Below are 13,264 nucleotides of genomic sequence, written 5' to 3'. Positions count from 1 at the left end.
ACATCTCAGCGTAACTGAAGGAAGAAGGATGGGGGCGGAGGGCTTGTTGGTGTCTACCTTAACAAACCTGTGAAGTACTCTGAGTTCTACCACAGTTCTTCCCTGTCCCCTTCACCATGACTCATTAAAACTGCACGAGGGCTGGAGAGATGGCTAGTGGTTATGGCACTTGCCTGCAAAGCCAAAGGACCCAGGTTTGGTACCCCAGGACCCATGTAAGCCAGTGCACAAGATGGTGCATGCATCTGGAGTTCTGCAGTGGCTAGAGGTCCTGGCACACCCATTATCTTTCTCTCTCTCTCTCTCTCTCTCTCAAATAAATAATTTTGAAAAAATTTAATGCAAGTGAGGCGGGCTGTAGAGATGGCTTAGAGGTTATAGTACTTGCCTGAAAAGCCAAGGAACCCAGGTTTGATTCCCTAGGACTCATGCAAGTCGGATGTACAAGGTGGTGTGTACATCAGATTGTTTGCAGCAGCTGAAGGCCCTGGCATGCCCATTCTATCTGCCTCTTTCTCTATCAAATAAAATAAAGATTTTAAAAAATGTACATGAGGGCTGAAGAGTTGGCTTAGCAGTTAAGGCACTTGCATGTGAAGCCCAAAGATCCAGGTTCAACTCCCCAGAACCCACTTAAGTCAGATGCACTTAAGGTGGCACACGTGTCTGGAGTTCGTCTGTAGTGGCTAGAGGTCCTGGTGCACCCATTTTCATTCTTTCTCATAATAAATAAATAAATAAACAAACAAACAAATAAATACAATTTTAAGTGCACATGAAGCCAGGCTTAGTGGTGCATGCCCTTAATACCAGCACTGGGGAGGCAAAGGAAGGAGGATCGCCCTGAGTTTGAGGTCAGCCTGAGACTCCACAGTGAGTGCCAAGTCATCCTGAGTTACCGTGACCAAAAACAGCAAAATTTGCTGAGTGTGGTGGCGCACGCCTTTAATCCCAGCACTTGGGAGGCAGAGGTAAGAGGATCACCGTAAGTTCGAGGCCACCCTGAGGCTACGTAGTGAATTCCAGGTCAGCCTGGGCTAGAGTGAGACCCTACCTCAAAAAAAAAAAAAAAAAAATCTTATGAGTAAGTCATATGGATACTAACTTCTTTGGCAGCTAATTAAAAATATATAATTTTGCACTAGAGAGATGGCTTTGTGGTTAAGGTGCTTTTCTACGAAGCCTAAGGACTCATGTTCAACTCTCCAGATCCCCCATAAACCAGACGCACAAAGTGATGCAAGCGCACAATGTCACATATGCACACAAAGGGGCACACACGTCTGAAGTTGGACTACAGTGACTGGAGATCCTGACACACCAATTTGCTTTCTCTTGCATAAAAAAAAAAATTTAAAAAGCCAATCTGTTAGGCTTCACCCCCCCCAAAAAAAAACTATGTGTGTGTGTGTGTGTGTGTGTGTGTGTGTGTGTGTATAAAAATAAATTTTGGCCAGGTGTGGTGGTGCATGCTTTCAACCCTAGCACTCAGGAGGCAGAGGTAGGAAGACTGCCATGAGTTCTAGGCCACCCTGAGACTACATAGTGAATTCCAGGTCAGCCTGGGCTAGAGTGAGCCTCACCTAGAAAAACAAATTCCTCCCACCCCCTCCTATATATTATATATATATACACAATTTTGTCAAAGAGGTATGGGAAGATGGTTCAGCAGTTAAAAGCACTTGCTTGCAAAGCCAGAGGCCTGGGTTTGATGCCCCAGTACCCACATAAAGCCAAATGCCTAAAGGGCACATGCATGTGGAGTTTGTTTGTAGTTGTAGAGGCCTGGCAGCCCACATGCTTGCTCACTCTCATTTTTACACACACACGCTCTCTCTTGCTCACTCTTTTTCTCTCTCTCTCTACTTTTTTTTTTTTTTTTTTTTTTTTTAGGTAGGGTCTCGCTCTAGCTTAGGTTAACCTGAAATTCACTATGTAGTCTCAAGGTGGCCTTGAACTCATGGCGATCCTCCCACCTCTGACTCCCAAGTGCTGGGATTAAAGACTTGTGCCACCATGACTGGCATAAAATAAAATGTTTAAAAAGAGCATTTGAGCAGAAGTACCCTGTGGAGCTGGGTAATGCTCTGCCTAGAAGCCATAGATTGTTAAAGGAAAAATCCCAGGGGTGCCAGAGATAGGCTACCTCCCATTGAGTTGCTGAATAGGGAGGTCCCTGAGTTCCCCCCTCCCCAAGTAATATAGGCTCTTGCTAAGGCTCTTGGTTGCCTACCAGAAGTAGATAGCAAGACTCTGGTGCTGAAAACAGAACTTGTTTTGGTTGCAGGACACTAAGGCGTCAAGCTGGAGCTGAGCTACAAGGCTCCTTCCTGCTGCCTAGCCATCATAGTGCCATGCTGGGGGAGAAAAATCATCGCAGTCTAAACCAGTAGGGGCCCTGCAAGCTACACAACTGGCCATCTAGGCGATGTGCCCACGAGTGCAGTAATGGCATGTCTGTTAGGCGGGTAACCAACCGCTCTGATTGGATCTGAGGCCCACTCCACAAGAGAGTGGAGTTTATGCCTGATACTGAGACTAGTGAATAGAAAGATCTTTAGTGCTAGGGGCAAAGCTTTTCCTGTGGTGTGGCTAAATGGATATGTTATATCTATCAAAGCCCTTTAAATATTTAGGTCTATGCCCATATATTAATGCTGCTCTCAGGTTTTTGTTTGTTTGTTTGTTTGTTTTGTTTTTCAAGGTAGGGTCTCACTCTAGCTCAGGCTGACCTGGAATTTACTATGTACTCTCAGAGTGGTCTTGAACTCATAGCAATCCTCCCACTTCTGCCTCCCAAGTGCTGGCATTAAAGGTGTGTGCCACAATGCCTGGCTGAGAAGGAAACCAACCAAACAAAAAAAAAAAAAAAAAAAAAAATGAGATCAGGGCTGGAGAGATGGCTTAGCACTTAAGGCATTTGCCTGCAAAGCCAAAGGTCCTAGGTTCAACTCCCCAGGACCCACATAAGTCAGATGGCACATACGTCTGAAATTCGTTTGCGGTGGTTGGAGGCCCTGATGTGCCCATTCTCTATCTGGCTCTTTCTCCTTCTCTCACTCAAATAAATAAATAAATATAAGATCACTTGGGAGGCAGGTAGGAGGATCACTGGGAGTTCAAGGACACCCTGAGACTACATAGTGAATTCAAAAAAAAAAAAAAAAAAAAAAACCTTGAATAAGCGACTACTCAAAAAATAAGTGAAAAACCTAAAAAGACATATTTTACAACCTACACCTCTTTCTATGAGGCTTTAAAACTCCACAGAATGAACTCACAGTGGATAAGAATTTACCTTTTTATCCAGATCCCCTGAGGAGTAATCTTCTTCGACAGGGTGCCGGAAACATAGGTTATGCTGATGCCACCACATCCACTGGGAACCCGCCACAGACAACAGTCAGTGTGAAGAAACAGGCTGAGGTGATGCAACCGACAGCCTTTCTTGGCTTTGGAACTTAAAAAAGTTCTAATAGTGACACTTCTGCCAGGAACACCTCACAGTGTTGTAGCACAGGATGTGATCAGCACCCGGATGAGCAGCTCCCATCTGTAACCAGGTTCCCTCACCATGGGCCTTATGATGTCACAGTGCAGCTGAGAGCATCACAGACCCGGCTCTGCATTCAATAAAGGAGTCAAGAGATGTGAATTCACAATATCGCAGACTTTACTCACTCGTGTCTGAGAGACCAGGGTGCAACGGTTACCTAGTTAATGTCAAGGACTAGAATGAGAATCTACTTCATCAATCTAAGAAAGATGTTGAAAGCTACCTTGATTTGTATTTGCTTTATGTAAAAGAAAGTGTTTAAATAATATCACAAATAGTTATAGAGGTTAAAAACAGAAAAAAATAACATTAAATTGAACACTTGAATGAATAAAAATGTGAAATTTCATTTAAATTTTACAAACTCATATTTAGCTGTGCTAATTGAAGACAAAACCAAAATGAAAACGTTGTTATTCCCTATTACTTTTTATTTTTTGGCGGTACTGGAGAGTGAATCCAGGCTGTGAACATGTTAGACAAGCACCCTACCTGGTGCTGGGGATAAAGCCCAAGGTTTCACATGCAAGCCAAGTTCTCTACTACTGAGCAAAAGAGTGCAGACGGGCCAGGCGTGGTGGTGCACGCCTTTAATCCCAGCACTAAGAAGGCAGAGGTAGGAGGATCACCAAAAGTTCAAGGCCAGCCTAGGATTACAGAGTGAATGCCAGGTCAGCCTATGCTAGCATGAGACCCTATCTCTCAAAAAAAAATATATATATATAAAATATAAATATATATAAATATATATATATATATGGTCTGAATCTATATCCCACTTTTTCTGGTAGTGTGACTATAAATAGCTAAACTATAGGCCACTAAAATAAATCACCCCTTAGCTAGCTAGATGTGGTACACACATCTATAATTTCAGGACTCAAAAGGCAGAGGCAGGATCATCTTTTTGTTGTTTTTTTCGAGGCAGGGTCTCACTCTAGACCAGGCTGACCTGAAATTCACTATGGAGTCTCAGGGTGGCCTCGAACTCACAGTAATCCTCCTACCTCTACCTCCCGAGTGCTGGGATTAAAGGTGTGTGCCACCACACCCAGCTCCAGGATCATCTTTTGTTTTTGAATTTTTTTGTTTATTTGTTTGAGAGCAACAGACAAACAGAGAGAGAAAGAGGCAGAGAGAGGAATGGGTGCATAAGGGCCTCCAGTTACTGTAAATGAACTCCAGATGCATGTGCCACCTGTACATCTGGCTTACGTGGGTACTGGGGAATCGAGCCTTGAACCGGGGTCCTTAGGCTTCACAGACAAGTGCTTAACTTGTCTAAGCCATCTCTCCATCCCCCCACCCCCGCCCCCAGGATCATCTTTTAAAGTTCAAGGCCAATCTGGTCTACAGAGCAAGTTCCAGGCCAGCCAGGCCTAGACACCAAGACGTAGTCTCACTTCTTCAGGGTTTGGATCTGGTTTTCTTTAGGGCATGCGGGGGCTGCACCACAGCTCTGCACGTGCTGTGCAACCTCTTACCATGGAGCTGCGTTTCGGCAATAAACAAAATGTGAGATAGTATCTCCCAGTACAACATGGACTGACCCAGAGCTCCTGAGCCCTGCCTTACCCTCTCAAGTGCTGGGATTTCAGGCAGGTACCATCACTAAAACTGTTTCCGTTTGGAGCATCATTCTATATTCTGAATAATAAGATGCTTCATTTGTCAGAAGTTTCTAAAATTTTTTTTCAGTGTTTCGAGGCAGGGTCTCACTCTAGCCCAGGCTGACCTGAAATTCACTATGTAATCTCAGGCTGGCCTCCAACTCACAGTGATTCTCCTACCTCTCTGCCTCCCGAGTGCTGGGATTAAAGGCGTGCGACGCTGCTTCTGGCCCAATTTTCTAATTTTTTTTTTTTTTTTCGAGGTAGGGTATCACTGTAGCTCAGGCTGACCTGAAACACATTTTGCAGTCCTAGGCTGGCCTTGAACTCACAGTGATCTTCCTACCATTGCCTTCTGAGTGCTGGGATTAAAGCTGTGCACCATCATACCCCGCTATTTTCTTTCTTTCTTTCTTTCTTTCTTTCTTTCTTTCTTTCTTTCTTTCTTTCTTTATTTATTTATTTATTTATTTATTTATTTGACGGAGAGAGAAAATGGAGTGCCAGGGTTTCATAGCCACTGTGAATAAACTCCAGACGCATGCACCACTTTGTTCACCTGGTTTTATGTGGGTACTGGGGAGTCAAACCTGGGTCCTTTTGCTTCGCAGGCAAGGGCCTTAACCACTAAGCCATCTCTCCAGCCCCGTCATCATATATTATATACATATACATATACATATACATATACATATACATATGAACAGAGACTCAGAGAGAAAGAGAATGAATTGGTGCACCAGGGCCTCAACCACTGCAACTCCAGACACTTGCACCACCTAGTGGGCATGTGCAACATTTCACTTGCCTCACCTTTACACATCTGGCTTATGTGGGATCTGGAGAGTTGAACCTGGGTCCATAGGCTTTGCAGGCAAGTGCCTTAACCACTAAGCCATCTTGCCAGCCCCCATCATCATGTTTTAAAAGTACTATTAGGGCTGGCAAGATGGCTTAGCGGTTAAGCGCTTGCCTGTGAAGCCTAAGGACCCCGGTTCGAGGCTCGGTTCCCCAGGTCCCACGTTAGCCAGATGCACAAGGGGGCGCACGCGTCTGGAGTTCATTTGCAGAGGCTGGAAGCCCTGGCGCGCCCATTCTCTCTCTCTATCTATCTGTCTTTCTCTCTGTGTCTGTCACTCTCCAATAAATAAATAAAATTTTTTTTTAAAGTACTATTAAAATGAACATAAAAAATGAAAGAAAAAAATGAACATGATCCTATGAGTCAGGACTTTTACAAGTCAACCTGGGCTGTAGAAATGGCTTAGGAATTGGGGTTGTGCCTGTGTATGAAGTGTAGTGTTCATCTGTATATATGCATGTTCATGAGTATAGTGCAGGTATGAATGAGCATCTGCACATGTGTGTGGAGACCACAGACCTTGATGCTATTGTGACTATGTTTCCCCAGAAGTCTGGGGAAAATGACATGTGTAGAGGAGATACAAAGAGAGTGGAGCTAGAAGTAAGGTTTTTTTTTCAACTGTACCCTCAGAAAGGAATGGTAAAATTATAACCCAGGATAGAATTTTAAAAATTCTGGAAGATCCCAAATTCATTGAGAAAAGATAAGTGTTTTTTCTCCTATTCTATTCTCACAGATAAAACGATAAGCCCAAAAATGTGGACAATGATTTTGTATTTGGATGTTAGGATTATGGAAATTTTTGTTTTCTTTTAAGTAATATTTATTTTTAGAATTCTATAATAAACATGCATTTCTTAAATAAATTAAGGCTATGTTTTTGTTTTATTTTATTTATTTACTTTTGGGTTTTTTGAGGTAGTTTCACTCTAGTCCAAGCTGACCTGGAATTCACTATGCAGTCTCAGGGTGGCTTTGAACTCACAAAGATCCTCCTACACCTGCCTCCCCAGTGCTGGGATTAAAGGCATGCACCACCATACCAGGGTTTTTTATTTGTTTGTTTGTTTGTTTGTTTGTTTTTAAGCAAAAGGACTTCACACCTGCCTTCCAGTGTAACAAAGCAGGTTGTTGCCAAGGGAGATGCACCAAGCCTCCAGGGAACAAGTGGGTGCTGTTAACTTGAAAGGGAAAAGAAAAGTCTGGAGCTATGGGCCCAGTTTTAGGGAAGAAGAGATTTCACAGGACTCAGCCTGGCCTGGGACAACCCAAGAAGGGCAAGCTTTGCCAATGGCCTTCCCATCAGGCACCAGGAGCTCCTCAGTTACTCATTAAAATTCTTTTAAAATCTCAGTACTTCTCTGTATCCCACATTACCAAGGCTCCACCAGGCACCCTAATGATTCCCCCCTCAGTGGCTCATTAACCAGACATGCCCCATCTCCATATGGCTGTGAATGTTCTAAACACAGTGAGTGTTGAAAATATTTCAAGCATATTTAGAGTATAAAATAGTCTGAAGTCTGAAATATCGCCAGCAGCTTGTCAGCCCAGAAACCAGGACTCTGTTGAACAGCAATGGTCTCCAGTTCTGACATCCCATCCACTAGCTGTGTGCTCTGTACACATTCCTCCCTGTTGAGTAGCAATGGTCTCCAGTTCTGACGTCCCATCCACTAGCTGTGTGCTCTGTACACATTCCTCCCTGTTGAGTAGCAATGGTCTCCAGTTCTGACGTCCCATCCACTAGCTGTGTGCTTCTGTACACATTTTTCCCTGTACCCAAAACAAGCGTCCTTCCTGAAATCCATACAGAAAACTCCTCCCTACCTTTTATATCTCTTTCAACCGCAAAGCCCTCTGTAGGCCTCCTGGTCATCTGGCTGCCCTGCTCCTCCCGCTGACCGGCGCACACAGCACTGAGCAGCTCTCCACGTGGACCTGAATCATATGTCTGTCACCCCACTAGACCACAACACACTGAAGGTCAAGAGAGGTAAGTCTCTGCGCATTTAGCTCTGTGCCTGGGTTCAGTAGGTATTCAAGAAGTAATTGATAAACTAGTAATTCATGAAGCTGGTTTTATTACATTACGTTTTTACAGACATCTCAGAATTTGGCTTTAGAAGCTGATAAGCAGGGCCTGGAGAGATGGTTAAAGGCATTTGCTAGCAAAACCTGCCAGCCTGGGCTCAATTCCCTAGCACCAGCATGCAGCTGGATGCAAACTGGTGCGTGCATCTGGGGTCCCAATGCCCACATACAATGGGAGATAGAGCCAGGAGAACCCAGAGCCAAGGCCAGCTAGCCTGACGTTTCTATGCAGTGGCAAGAGACCAACCTTAAAGGAGGAGGACCACAGACACCTTGAGGTTGTCCTCCAACCTCCATATGCCGTGATGTGTGCAAATGTGTGTGGGTGTGTACATGCACGCATACACACACACACACACACACACACACACACACACACACAAGTAAATAAGTAACTAGATTTTTAAAAATTCTTTATTTTTTGGATTTTATTTCTCGTTATTATTATTTTTTTTTTTTTCGAGGTAGGGTCTCACTGTAGCCCAGACTGACCTGGAATTCACTCTGTAGTCCCAGGATGGCCTCAAACTTAGGGTGATCCTCCTACCTCTGCCTCCTGAGTGCTGGGATTAAAGGCATGCGCCACCACTCCTGGCTTTAAGTAGATTTTAAAACATGGTAAATAGCCAGGTGTGGTGGTGCAGGCCTGTAGTCCAAGCACTGGAGAGGATGAAGTAGGAGGATGACATTGAAAATGAGTTTGGGTCAGCTCGGGCAAGACCCTACCTCAAAAAAAAAGAGGGACTAGTTGGAAAGAAGGGGTCAGTGGCAGGAGATAAGAGGACAGGGGACACAAGAACGTGATGACAGGGGTTATGATCAAAATACATTAGCGAGCTGGAGAGATGGCTTAGCGGTTAAGCACTAGCCTGTGAAGCCTAAGGAGCCCAGTTCAACTCTATTCCCCAGGACCCACGTAAGCCAGATGCACAAGGTGGCACATGCATCTGGAGTTCGTTTGCAGTGGCTGGAGGCCCTGGTGCGCCCATTCTCTCTCTCTCTCACTCTGTCTGTTGCTCTCAAATAAAAAAATAAAAATTTTAAAAAATACATTAGCAACCATGTATGAAAAATCATAAAAAGTTTACAAAATAGCATAAAAATATTCACAGATAGTAGCTGGAGAGACGGCTCAGTGGTTAAGAGCACTTGCCGTGCAAACATGAAGGCCTGAGGCCGTCTGAGTTTTATCCCCCAGCACCCGTGCATAAAGATGGGTTTAGTCACCCACGACGGCTGCCAAGATGGCTCAGGGGTTAAAGGCATTTGCTTGCAAAGCCTAGGGGCCCGGGTTCACTTTGGCAGTTCCCACTCTGTGTCAGACGCACACAGCGGCATGCGTCTGGAGCTGATCTGCAGCAACAGGAGCCCCTCAGCTGCCCCTTCTCCCTTCCTTTCTCTCTCTTCTTTGCAAATAAATAAGTAAATATTAAGGAAAAAAAAAGCTGGGCTTAGTCACACATTTCTGTAATTCCAGTCCTGTTGGAATCAGAAAATCAAGAATCACTGTGGCTCATGAAATTACAGCTTCAGGTTCAAATAGACTCTGTCTCAAGGAATCACACAGGTAATAAAGGAGGACATCAGATTTTCCCCCTAACCTCCATGAGCATGCATGGTGTGCACATGTGTGTACACACACCACACTACACATACTATAAACACATGCAAACAATACAAATGTAGGACTGGAGAAGATGACTTAGCAGTTAAAGTGTTTGCCTGCAAAGCCAAAGGACTCCGGTTCGATTCCCCAGGTCCTATATAATGCACAAGATGGCACATGCATCTAGAGTTCACTTGCAGTGCCTGGAAGCCCTGGTGCACCCATTCTCTCTCTCTCAAATAAATAAATAATGAAATATATATATATATATGGGATTGCTGCGAGTCTAAGAGGCCACCCTGAGACTACACAGTAAATTTAGTAAATTCCAGGACAACCTGGGCTAGAGTGAGACCCTACCTTGAAAAAACAAAAAACAAACAAAAACACAAATGTGGGGCTGGGGAAATGGCTTAGTGGTTAAGGCATTTGCCTGAGAAACCTAAGGACCCAGGTTCAATTCCCCAGGACCCACATAAGCCAGATGCACAAGGGGTTGCATGCATCTAGAGTTCATTTGCAGTGGCTGGAGGCCCTGGCGTGCCCATTCTCTCTTTCTCTGTGCCTTTTCCCTTCTCTCTCTCTTTATTTTAAATAAAGAAATAAAAAAGGGGCTGGAGAGATGGCTTAGCGGTTAAGCGCTTGCCTATGAAGCCTAAGGACCCCGGTTCGAGGCTCGGTTCCCCAGGTCCCACGTTAGCCAGATGCACAAGGGGGCGCACGCGTCTGGAGTTTGTTTGCAGTGGCTGGAAGCCCTGGCGCGCCCATCCTCTCTCTCTCCCTCTACCTGTCTTTCTCCCTGTGTCTGTCACTCTCAAATAAATAAATAAATAAATAATGAACAAAAAAAAAGAAATAAAAATTTTTTTAAATGCAAATGAATACACACACACACACACACACACACACACACATATAATTTTTTAAATCTAACTGACAAATCAAGCCAATACATTAACAAGCAACTAGCATAATTTCCACCAGCTTTATAGTGAGGAACATTAGAAATGTACAGGTTGAGAATAAACGATCTACTCAAGTAATGTGTTTTGCATGTGGGAATGGAACGCATGTGTGTGTGTATCCATGTTTAGACCAGAGGTTGACTTTGGGTTCCTTCTTTGACCAGTCATTTACTGAGGCAGGGGCACCGCGGAATCCAGCTGGCTGTGAGGCCCCTCTCCACCCCTTGAGTGCTGGGATTACAGGCAGGCCGCCGCTGGCCAACCCCCCCACACACACCCAGCATCTGCCTGGGTGTTGGGCTCTAACTCCTATCACCATGCTTGCACGGCCAAGTTCCTATCCACAAGCCATCTCCCCGGCCCCGATTATTTCTGGTGTGTGTGTCCCTCTGTCCAGCATTCATGTGCAGGAGTGTGGGCAGGCAAGCACCACAGCATGTGTTGTGGTCAGAGGACAACTTCGGAGTTGGCCCTTACTGTCACTGGGAGGCAGTGCTTCTTGCTTGCTGTGACACGCACCAGACTAGCGGCCCACAAGCCCCCTCTCCTGCCACAGGATTGCCGTGCAGCATTCGGCTTGACGCGCGTGCTGGGGTGGAAATTCGAGCGCTCACACACCGCAAGCACTTCGTCCACAGATCCCCAACTCGCTCTCAAGTAAGGCCATTACTACATATTGTGGAGGAGCTTTCGGCTTTCTGTCCCACAGGGAGGGTGACAGTCAAGGTCAGGGTACCCCCAAGTGTCTGTTACACTGCAAAATAGCTCGAGTATGTCTTCTTTTAATGTCAAATCAGTAAACATGGGAAATTAAAGATACCTGAAGGGGGCTGTAGAGATGGCTTAGCTAAATAGTTAAGGTAAAGCTTAAGGACCCAGGTTCGACTCCCCTGTACCCAGGTAGACCAAATGCAAAAAGCAGCACATGCATCTGGAGTTCGTTTCCAGTGGCATGGAGGCCCTGGCATACCCATTCTCTCTCCCTCTCTCTCTCTCTTAAATAAATGAATAAAAAATTTTGTTTTCGGGCTGGAGAGATGGCTTAGCGGTTAAGCGCTTGCCTGTGAAGCCTAAGGACCCCGGTTCGAGGCTCGGTTCCCCAGGTCCCACGTTAGCCAGATGCACAAGGGGGCGCACGCATCTGGAGTTCGTGTGCAGAGGCTGGAAGCCCTGGAGCGCCCATTCTCTCTCTCTCCCTCTATCTGTCTTTCTCTCTGTGTCTGTCGCTCTCAAATAAATAAATTTAAAAAAAAAATTTTTGTTTTGGTTTTTTAGTTTTTCAAGGTAGGGTTTCACTCTAGCCCACACTGACCTAGAGCTCACTATGTAATCTCAGGGCATCCTTGAACTCATAGCAATTCTCCTACCTCTGCCTCCCAAGTGCTGGGATTAAAGGCATGCACCATCACACCCAAATCATATTAAAAAAAAAAAAAAAAGATAATTGGAGGAGCCAGACATGGTGACACAAGCCTTTGGTCCCACCACTAAGGAGGCAGAGGTAGGAGGATCACTGAGAGTTCGAGGTCACTCTGAGACTACATAGTGGGTTCCAGGTCAGCCTGGGCTACAGTGACACCCTACCTCTGAAAAGGGGGAACTGAAGAGATACTTTAGCAGTCAAGTGCTTGCCAGCAAAGCCAAAGGACCCAGGTTCAATTCCTCAGTACCCATGTAGAGGGAGATGCACAAGTTGGTGCATGTGTTTGGAATGTGCCCATTATCTATCTGCCAATTTTTCTCTCTCTCAAATAAATAAAATAAAATTATTTTATAAAAAGATAACTGAGAGGCTGGAGAGATGGCTTAACGGTTAAGGTGTATACCTGTGAAGCCTAAGGATCCAGGTTTGATTCTCCAGGTCCTACATAAGCCAGATCCACATGGTGGCACATGCATCTGGAGTCCGGTTACAGTGGCTGGAGGCCCTGGTGCACCCATTCTCCCTCTCCCCTTCTCTGCCTCTTTCTCTCAAATAAATAAATAAAGTTTTTTTTCTTTTTTTAAAAAAAAAGATAACTGGGGGAAACAAAATCTGCACCAAGTTCTCATTTCCACAGGCTCTGACTTTCATCAGTGTCTGACTGGGGCATACCTGAGCTAAAGCAGGGATGGAGATCGGCCCCGTCTGCATGTGAGCAATACTGCGCTCTGCCACAGGAGGAAGTGCATCTCCAATGCGCTGAGGTTCAACTCTTTCCATGGCCATTTGTCTGAAAAGAAAATCAAAAAGAACAAACAGTGAGACACTAACTGAAGTCAGTGGTAGTACACTGACTGTTTCTAAGCAGCTTTCTGATCTTCACTCTGACAGCCCACTGGACTTCTTCATTGTGTTTAATACAACCTCAGGGGCTGGAGAGATGTCAGCAGTTAGAAGCACTTGCAAAGTCTGCTGGCCCCAGTAACCCATGTCAAGCCAGACGCACACAATGGCTCATGCATAGAGTTAGTGTGCTATGGCCATGCTGCGCCCATATTCATTTATTCTCTCTCTGCTCATAAACAAACACATAAAAATATTAAAGTCTGGGGGGCTGGAGCGATGACTCTGGGACTAAAGGCATT

General features: G+C 45.1%; 1 protein-coding gene across 2 annotated transcripts in view; it reads right to left on the bottom strand.

Moving 5' to 3' along the window:
- The window catches only part of Crem (cAMP responsive element modulator), a 52,626-nt gene extending 49,250 nt beyond the window's left edge, over window positions 1-3,376 (bottom strand). For both annotated transcript variants that reach the window (XM_045150625.1, XM_004668163.2), the window contains exon 1: window positions 3,299-3,376. In XM_045150625.1, the coding sequence (XP_045006560.1) occupies window positions 3,299-3,376 (78 nt within the window). The remainder of the gene's footprint in view (window positions 1-3,298) is intronic.
- Between the last annotated feature and the right edge of the window lie 9,888 nt (window positions 3,377-13,264).

Source organism: Jaculus jaculus, chromosome 5 (genome assembly GCF_020740685.1).
Source record: "Jaculus jaculus isolate mJacJac1 chromosome 5, mJacJac1.mat.Y.cur, whole genome shotgun sequence".
Lineage (NCBI taxonomy): Eukaryota > Metazoa > Chordata > Mammalia > Rodentia > Dipodidae > Jaculus > Jaculus jaculus.
Note: the sequence above shows the minus strand (reverse complement) of the source record. Positions and strands in the feature narration are given on the sequence as shown.